The 10,467-nt window shown below is 29.8% G+C and overlaps 1 protein-coding gene across 1 annotated transcript; it reads left to right on the forward strand.

Moving 5' to 3' along the window:
* The first annotated feature begins 7,756 nt into the window (after positions 1-7,756).
* Positions 7,757-9,485, forward strand: LOC129885781 (peroxidase N1-like). The gene is made up of 3 exons (XM_055960194.1): positions 7,757-8,244; positions 8,662-8,824; positions 8,948-9,485. Exons 1-3 carry the CDS (start codon positions 7,831-7,833, stop codon positions 9,364-9,366), a joined length of 996 nt encoding a protein of 331 aa, XP_055816169.1. The 5' UTR covers positions 7,757-7,830; the 3' UTR covers positions 9,367-9,485.
* Positions 9,486-10,467: the final 982 nt, after the last annotated feature.

The raw sequence follows: 10,467 nt of genomic DNA on the forward strand, positions 1-10,467 counted from the left end.
ATAAATAACATTAATTAATTAAAATTTAAAGAAAATTTGGTCCAAAAAGCCGAGCTGAGCGAGCGACGACGGCGCGAGGGGAGACCTCTTGACCCTTTAGCAACATGAAGGAGTGCTTCTACTTTTAAGTAAGAGATTTTTCCTTTCCACCACCTATGTGGAACCAAAGCTTATTTCATAAAGCAAGAGAGAACATATCATTTTTTCCTCCACTTCTTTTCCCCTCAATTTCTCATTCAAACTATCTATTAAACCCAACACAAAGTAGGATTTGGTTAATCCAACCCAATATTTAATTGCATTAAATCTTTTACTTGTCCAAAATGTACAGCTCCCACGAGATTTGTTTTGTAGTGTTCCACCTTTTTTTTTTTCCCAAACGAAAATAGCTAAGTGTGCAATTTCCACGTTGCTCCATGACTCCATCTGTCTTATACCTTTTGTCTGATTTTTTAATTTAAAAAATGTCAAACTGAGCTCTAGTCAAACTCACTTTTATTTTAGGATTAATTTTCATAAAATTTGTAGGATGAATTTATAAAGGTGAAAAAGTACAGTAGCAATACTGTCACGTAACGGATCTAAAATTAAGTTTTAAATTGCATATATTTATTTAAGTAAATTCTTTTTCGAAGTAATCAATGACAATACTTGTTAGAATTAATTAATAAGCTCAATCTATTGTACCATTAATACAAGTGTTTTTCTGCATGATTTATTATTATATAAAACGCAATGTCTATTTCTTTGAATGTTTGTTTTGAAATTTGAATAGTATAGACTAACCAACCTAATTTTGCTTTTGCATGAGAAATAATGAACTAGGAATATTCATGTTTAGGTTGAAAGATATTTCATAGATATATAGTTGAATTTTCTTTTATCTATTTTATATATATATATATATATATATATATATATATATATATTGTGGTACCAAATCAATATTTGCTACGCATAAAGTCAGACGTTAATAGTCACTTACTTATCCAATTGTATGCTGGCAATTTTGTAACTGAGCTCCCAAGTCAAATTAACTTCTTCAATGGTGGCTAGTAATCATGATTAATCATTATATAAATAATCAATCAACAGTTGTAATATGCCTGATAATTGAAGAACTTTCTCACAAGTCCTTTGTTTTATTATCTATATACTGACAGCCAGTAAATTAAAACTGACTAAATTAACTTGCTAGGATTCCCGTTAATTAAATTATAGCATTGTGTTGTGAAAGAGATTCAAATGCATGACCACTTTGTTAATTCCTTTCACATTGGAGAACTTTTATTAAAACGAAATGACATCCTCCATTGTGCATAAATATAATGTTCCAACTTAGGGTGTCTTTCGGAGTTATTAGTCAAAATTATCGTTTATTTATAGGAGTAGGTCTATTTTAGTTTTTTTTTAAATATAACCTTGAACATAGTTTAGTCTCTTAAATTTGCTAAAGTGGAGCATGTTTGATTCAACTAACAGAATAAACTTAAATTAATTACGATTACCAAAAAGAAAACACTACTAAAAATGATCGACAAAAGAATTGACCGATTCGATCAATTTGACCTCAATCTTTTTAAAAAATAAAATTGATTAAGCTTCAATTTTATTTGCATCAAAAACAAAAACAATAAAATACCGATAGAGCTTCAATTTATTTGATTATAAATATTATTTTTTTAAAATAAATAAATTTCTTAAAATGAGAAAAAGCTTTTGGAGCATTAGATAAAGAAATGTCTGGTGAATGTATCTTTCACTCACTGTGATCCGGTCAACGTTGACTTACTTATATAGTGCCCAAATATTTTGATCATTTCATGAAATTCATGCAAACCGACTGACTATTATATTTCTCAAGTTGAACGCGTTATTCACCTAACTCATATTATTGAAGATAATGACATAATGCAGGTCTACTATTTGAGAGACGACTTTTCAGTTATTCATTTATTTATTATTGTTTATTTCTTAATTTATGTGACATATTTCTTTTTAATTAGTTCATAAAAGAATATCACAATTTTATAATTTCTCTTTTAAATTTTATTGAAATAATTTAATTTATAGCCACACAAATATACTTTGATAAAATTTATTATAAATCGCAAATTTCAAAAGTATTTTTTTTAATTTTTTTTTTATGTCAAATCAAATTGTGTCACATGAATTAGAATGAATAATTGCTTATCCCTTTTTGGATTTCATGAATCTTCAATGTACAACGTGCTAGTACTACTGCGTTTCAACCAGCACTGGTACAATTTGTAAAGATATGACATATTGGTCTAACTCAACCCCAAAAGTTTACTCATGAGGAAGGATTGCCCAAGTTCATATAAGCTGACGACCGGTTCATTCCCCAACCAATGTGAGGCTTTTACCCACTCTAAAATTCTCCTTCACGCTTAGGCCCAATTGGAGCGTGGATTGGAGCTTAAACGGGGATGAATCTGACTCTGATACCATGTAAAAATATGATACATGTGCCTAACTCAACCCAAAAAGTTAGATCATGAGAGGAGGACTACCCAAGTCCATATAAGCAGACTATCAGTTCATTCTCCAGCTAATATGGGACTTTTACCCACTCTAACACAATTTTACTAAATTTAAATTGAAGAATTTAATAAAGGTTTTCTATGTACAGCGCACTACTCTAGTTAGAGATCCTTATTTCAAAATTTAATTAAGCTTAATAGGTTTGGTTTTTAGAGTTATTAATATTGAATTTATTGTATTTTTGATAATATAGGTTCATAGATCTATCATTTATTGAAATTTTAGTGGACTTTCACGTATATATTTTTAAAAAAAGAATATTGGATTCGGATGAATTCTTATTCCAAATTAAATCTGCATCAGCCATTGATACTGTAGTGTGATGAGTAATGCCTGCTTAGAATATAGTTGCATACAACTTGCTTGTACAGTTATAGTTTTTGTTAGATATTTCTATAAAGGAAATTAATGCCTCTTGCTTGCTTTTATTTTTCTTGGCTGCGAAAGTTAAGTTGGCTGATTAGTATTTTTTTTCTTCTCTTTTTGAATTCATCTAATAATATATTAATATATAGTTGGCTGATTAGTATGAATAATAATGGAACATAGAAGAATTCCATCTTAAAAAAACTATGTGCAGAATTCGAAAAGGAATCCGACCACAAGAATTCCATCTTAATTCCAACCTTAACCTTGGATGACGTTAAGATATTGAAGTTTTTCGAAAAGGAGTCCGACCACAAGAATTCCATCTTAATTCCAACCTTAACCTTGGATGACGTTAAGATATTGAAGTTTTCCTTTCTTCATTTTTAACTTAACTTGTCCAATAATATATTATTAAAATAATAAGGTGGTAATCATGAATTTAATCCAAATCATAGACATAAGAAATCCTATAGTTCGTAGAGCATACAATTCTTCACACACAAAGGACAAAACAAACAACTCCACTAATATTTTTTGTAATTATACTTCACTCAAGTTTTAACCGATAATTATACGTACAACAACAACAACAACAACAACAACCCAGTGAAATCCCACACCATGGGGTCTGGGGAGGGTAGAATGTACGCAGACCTTACTCCTACCAAGGTAGGACGGCTGTTTCCTGGAGACCCTCGGCTCAGTAAAAGCATAAATGCATAAAAAATGTTAGATAAGAATAAAAAATTAAAAGCTTTATGAGAAAAACAACAAACAAATAACGAATAGATAACAAATAAATAAAGACTAATAACAAATAACGATTAAATAAATAATTAATAAATAATGAAAGCGTCACAGGTAAAGTTGAGTAATCAAAGCATAGAAAGTAATAAATAATAGCAGAAATAACAGAAATCAGAAGTCAAAGCGCAAGAGATCGTAATGCACTACTACACCTATGAATAGAGAAGAATAACGAGACTATGAACTAGCCTTCTACCCTAATTTGGGTCCTCCACACCCTCCTATCTAAGGTCATGTCCTCCGTAAGCTGTAACTGCGCCATGTCCTGTCTAATCACCTCTCCCCAATACTTCTTCGGCCTACCCCTACCTCTTTTGTAACCGATAATTATACGTAATTGCATGGAATATGGTAGACCTACACTTGTCCAAAGTATTAAAAGTGTCGAAAAATTACATGATGTAAATTAGTAAGAAAAATAATTTATATGGTTATACATTTATAAGATGTGTGCAATTTTCTTTATTTTTTTTATATTTTAATTTCTTTGACTAAAATTTTGGCTCTGTTACTAAATTGCTATTTATAATTCAAAAAATTAGTTTGACTTTTGAAACTCTACTACATCATTATAATTAATTTGATCAAATTTTCAAAAATCTGCATTTCAAAATAAATTGATTTACTAAAAAGTACAATTGAGGCGGAACAATTTATGTTTAGATAATTAAATTTTAAAACACTTTTATAAAATTAGAGCTGCCATTTATGCTTATCCAAGGTCCTATCAACATCGACATTATCCATTCCCAATTATTATTGTGGGTCGTCCTTTTTGTTAATTCTTAAATCACGACAATTTGAATAGATTCTGAATTTTATGCAAGTGACGTGATAACTCCTCCGCTTGCATAATTTTAAATATGTAATTATGTGTCAATGACACTAAAGTCAAGTTATTTCCCATATTAGATGGGCATCTTATTGAAAATATTTATTTTATATTATTTGATTACTTACTAAATCAAGATAGAATTAATTTTTTTTTTCTATTTTACCCCTACAATTAATATGACATTTTGAATGTAAACAATTCTCAATACTAGTTATTTTTATACTCTATGTATATTGCATTGATATAAACAAAGAACAAAATGGTAAAATCTTTCAATATATTAATGATGTCTTAATCACCGTATAAAGTTGAAAGTGTCCATCTAATATGAGACGGAGATAGTACCTTAATTATAACTTAGGCGTCTTAAAATTTTTTTCATTCCAAAAATAAGTGATGTTTTAATTTATTAAATTTATTTTAAATTAAATGGTATTTTAGAATTATAAAAGAAAAAATGATCTTGTTCTTTTAAAATTATGCTTGTTTACGTAACCAAGAACCATTATTTAGTTTTTCTTTGATTGGGGGAAAATAGTATTAAAAAAACAATTTAATTTCTAGAAATGAGTAGTTTCTCAAACGGTGTGCTTAATTTTAAAATGTCACTTATTATTAAAGGGAGAAAACATTTTATTGGCCCACACGTAACGTTACATTATTCGTTTCTCAATTGGTATATATGCTTTAATTGGCGTGTTCTCGTAGCTTCCCCAAAAGTTGAATAAAAAGTGGTGAAAGAGAATGCCTATACCAGGTAAAAAATTCTAATTGGGTGTTGACATATACGATGATACTTTAGCCTAGGGAAATATATATAGGAGGAATAAATAAATAAATTCAGTGAGGATAAATCCTTTAACCTAAAGATCAAACATGATAAATTGGGTCTAAAATAATCCAAACTTGATATTTTAACATGCTACATTTTTTATAGTTTCCTCGATGGAATCAACTTTGTTAAATTACTCCAAAATAAGAAATAATCTGAAACGTGTTTACATTTATTCTCGTAGTATATGCTAATAGCGTAAAGAAAAAAAAAACAGTAAATACTCCATCCGTTTTAAAATAAAATTGTTTTTCTTTCATTTTTAATCTGTTTCAAAAAGAATATTTTAGTACATTTGACATAACTTTAATTTAAGACCACAAAATAGAAAAATCTTCTTTATTTTCTTAAACTTCGTGCTAAGTTAAACTAGATCATTTTTTTTGAAACGAAGAAAGTATCTTACTTGTTGTAGCACACACGTTATATAATTTACCTTTTTTTCAAATTACAAATTTCATTTTTCATGGAAGGTTATCAATATATATTTTTGTGAGTATAGCGTCAAAAAATTATCTATATTTTCAATGTATATAAGTTAAATTCAAGAAGAAATTACTCTTCATATCTCATATTACTTGTCCACCTTTTCTTACACATTCTTTAAGTAATCATAAATAAAATAGAAATTTTTACTAATTTACCCTTTAACTCTTTATAATACACTCTATTTAAATGTTTACCCATCAATAGTACCAAGATTAATAATTGAGATTTTTTTTTGTAATTTTATAATATTTATATTTCAAAAAATAATTAATTTTATATTAATTTAATAAATTAATAAGTAATTTAAAATATTTTTTTTAATAATGTGGACAAATATACGAGAGTGTGGAAGTAGTAACATACTATCCATCTTTAAGGGAAGGGACCTGCTGCACTGTTAAAAATACTTTGTTAAACAAAAACATTTATGAGCATATTTTGTACATTATTATTGTAGCCGTTTACAAACTACTTTTTCTACTTATAACGTTTGGATTTTTAAAAGTTCAATCATATGAACTTTGATTAATATTTTAAAATATTTTTTATTATTATATTAATATGAGAAAATTATAATTTAAAGTGCTAATATTTTTATATAATTTTCGAACATCTAAATATAAAATTTTAAATATTGAATTAATCTAATTTAATTTAACTTTAAAAATTAATCAAAAAAATTGACGCAGGTTAAATAAAATGTGAGAAGTAATTAATAACGCCCTGCACAGCATGAGCTACCTCTACTATTTTCATTAATTTAAAATGTGTGATTATAAATTTTAGAGAATCAAAATCAGTCTTTTTTTCTTCCATGTATATAGTCAGTGCCATACATGTATAGTTGTATATAGTGGAATGGTCAATTTATTAGTACTATGAATCTGATTTGCACAATATTTTTACAATGAGCTTCTCTATTTTCCTTGTGGTTTATTCTTATGACAATACCACTAACAAACCATTAATTAACTCACTAATCCAATATATGTCCCAATCTGCAATTAATATTTACCAAATACTAACATCTATTGACGAAATCTTTTTTAAATACATGGAACCGAAAGTAAGTGTGAAATCCACCAATTATTCTTTCACAAAATTAAAGCTGTGAGTGCTTCTTTGAATATTGCTTTTCCTTTTTTAGGGGATCGGATGACCTCATATTTCTAGTAATCCCTACCTTCTTTTTAGTAACATTTCACATTATTAACTTATCAATTATGACACCTATACACCCTACAAAATTCACAATTTTATACATACAAATTTACATGCAAATCTCATATTAATTACAAACTTGACTTAAAAGAGACAAGACAGAATCAACGCTGCTATTTCATCTATGTCTCAATTTATATAACTCCCTTATTTTTTCAGTCAATTTCAAATAAATTGATACAATTCTGTATTTAGTAACAATTTGACTTTAATATATTTATTTTTTTATTAGTGAAATGATTTTTAGTCACACAAATATTTATGACTTATTTTAAATCATAAATTTTAAAAAAAATTTCTTTCTTCTTAAACTCTACATTAAATCAAACTACATTACATAAATTGAGACGGACGAAATACTTAGTTGCATGCCAACTCATGGCCACAAAACAACGTTGAATTCTTGATCCACCACTCACCACACTAGAGCAAACAAACAAACAAAAAAACAATTAATAACTCCATTAATAAAGAAGAAAAAAATCAAACGCGTATAGGCCCCAAACAGTCATTTTCAAATATTGTTAGCCACCTTTGCTTACTCGTGGTCTCTTACTCCCATCGATCTAGCTACTTAAGTTGCATGTATATCCTTTATTTGCTTGTGCCTATAAATACTTCGAGGTTTCTTATACAATTTCAATCATTAAGCAACGTAAAAAAAAGAGAGTAGAATTTTATTCATAGTATACACACACACATAACATCATATATGGAGTACTTCTATTACAATTCAATCAACAAACTGGTTACGATTATTTTTATTCTCGTGTTGGTAATTGATGTGACTATGGTATTAGGCCAAGGGACTCGTGTTGGATTTTATTCCCGTACGTGCCCAAGAGCCGAATCCATCGTTCAATCAACGGTGAGGTCTCATTTTCAGTCTGATCCAACGGTGGCGCCAGGATTGTTGAGAATGCACTTCCATGATTGTTTCGTACAAGGTTGTGACGGTTCCATCCTCATTTCTGGTGCTGACACTGAGAGAACAGCGCCTCCCAATTCCTTGTTGAGAGGATACGAGGTTATTGACGATGCTAAGCAGCAAATTGAAACTATTTGTCCCGGAGTTGTTTCATGTGCTGACATTCTTGCTCTTGGTGCTCGTGATTCTGTTCTTGTGGTAATTTTGTTGTTGTATATATATATACCCCTTTGTTTTGCCTTCAAATTCACAACACGAATAATAACATAAATTACACAAAGAAAATTAAATGGGTATTGCATGAAAGAACGTAGTTTTATGTTTTAGTTATATATGGTCCCATGCATCACGGTAAAAGAGTTTAAATTCTGTAAAAAGTAACATAAATTTTGACACTATCAAATCATCTAAAAAGATAATTATACGTAACAATATATAAAAGATGGAATTAGTCACCTAACTTATATTGCAGGTTACCACTTACATATTATAAGTAGTTAAAATATACTAGTAGTAAAGTAGCTAGTGTAATTCCCCCCCCCCCCCCCCCCCCTTATATTATCGGTGTATATAAAAAATTAAGATGTTCGTAATTTTACATTTTTATTGATGCAGACTAAGGGACTGACCTGGTCTGTACCCACGGGACGTAGAGATGGACGCGTTTCAAGAGCATCCGACACAACTGATTTGCCAGGTTTTACTGAATCTGTTGATTCTCAAAAGCAAAAGTTTTCTGCAAAGGGTCTCAACACTCAAGATCTTGTCACCCTTGTTGGTAAGTCTAATTAACATAATATATACTATATGTTACCCTCTAATTAATTATCCTTGAATACTACATAGCAAATTTTACAAAAAGTGAAATAATATAACCTAATGTTTAATTTTGTATGGTCAGGTGGGCACACAATTGGAACTTCAGCATGCCAATTCTTCAGCTACAGGATATACGATTTCAACTCCACTGGTGGCCCTGACCCTTCAATAGATGCATCCTTTCTTCCTCAGCTTCGAGCCTTATGTCCCCAAAACGGGGATGGCTCGAAGCGTGTGGCACTAGACACTGGAAGCGTGAACAATTTTGACACCTCGTATTTCTCTAACTTGAGGAATGGTCGCGGAATTCTGGAATCAGACCAGAAATTGTGGACCGATGATTCGACCAAGGTGTTTGTTCAAAGGTATTTAGGTCTCAGGGGATTTCTTGGATTGAGATTCGGCGTCGAATTTGGAAGGTCCATGGTTAAAATGAGCAATATTGGAGTTTTGACAGGGACTAATGGTGAAATTCGTAAAGTTTGCTCTGCATTCAACTGATGCATGTATTGTCCCCTTTAATTTTATGTACTAATTAGTTTCGTTCAGTAAGCGCAAGCTGCAAAATGGAATTGTTAGTGGTATCTAATATCAATAAATAAAAGCATTTACCCAGTGAACTTCTTGTTGCTCCTGGTAATCTCCTAATAAATTAACCTCCTGAAAACGAAAAAAATAAAAGACAACGGATTTAAATTATATATACTGATGAAATTTTTTCATTCTATTATGTCAATTTAAACGGTTAACGTAAGTTACTTTTTATTTTCTAGGTTATCATATCAGACTTGTTATGAAGAATAATTATTGTTATAGGTGGACTTAACCTGATTATGCAAAAAAGTTGTACGCTAAAAATACGCAAAATTAAACTACAAAAAGTTATGAAAAATCTTAATTTTGTGATCAAGTCATAAATAAGTATAATTATATGTGAATGGCTGTAGTAACATTGACTAGCTCAAAAGGAAGCAAATGGAGTGTGCAGATGGGCTTTGAATAAGAGTTGGGTGAGAAGTCTATCATTATAGGTAAAACTACATTAATAGCGTAAAAACATTTATATTGGCAATGTATAGAATTTATATCAAAATTTTAATTTGTTGGAGCGCGTGCTCTCAGCTCTGTTTTTAATTTCCTCCTATAATTAATTTTACGGAAGAATTACTTGCATACTAAAACATGGAATGGAGAATACATTAAGAAATCCAAACAATTTTGAGGTGATAGTATTAGCCTCAGACATATATGTTAGGCAGGAACAAAGCTAGCAGCGTGCATGCTTGTTCAGTCAAATTCAGTAGATTTTGCTCAAATAGTTACTTATTTGTGTTAATAAATTCATTAAATATGTACACATATTAAATATAGAACCCAATTATCATTACTTAAAATCGTCATTGTAAAATTCAAATCCAATGAAGTTGAAATCCTAGCTTCGCCTATGATGTTAGGTGATTGAGGACAATCTATAGCCAAGAAAGAATGCCATGAAGTACTAGGGACGTAATTCTGAAAGCTAATACATTACAACTTACGTATTTTCACCACTTTGAAATTTTTGGAAAATTGGGAAGACTTGGATAGATTTCTATGCGGAGG

This window comes from Solanum dulcamara, chromosome 4 (genome assembly GCF_947179165.1).
Source record: "Solanum dulcamara chromosome 4, daSolDulc1.2, whole genome shotgun sequence".
NCBI classification, from domain to species: domain Eukaryota; kingdom Viridiplantae; phylum Streptophyta; class Magnoliopsida; order Solanales; family Solanaceae; genus Solanum; species Solanum dulcamara.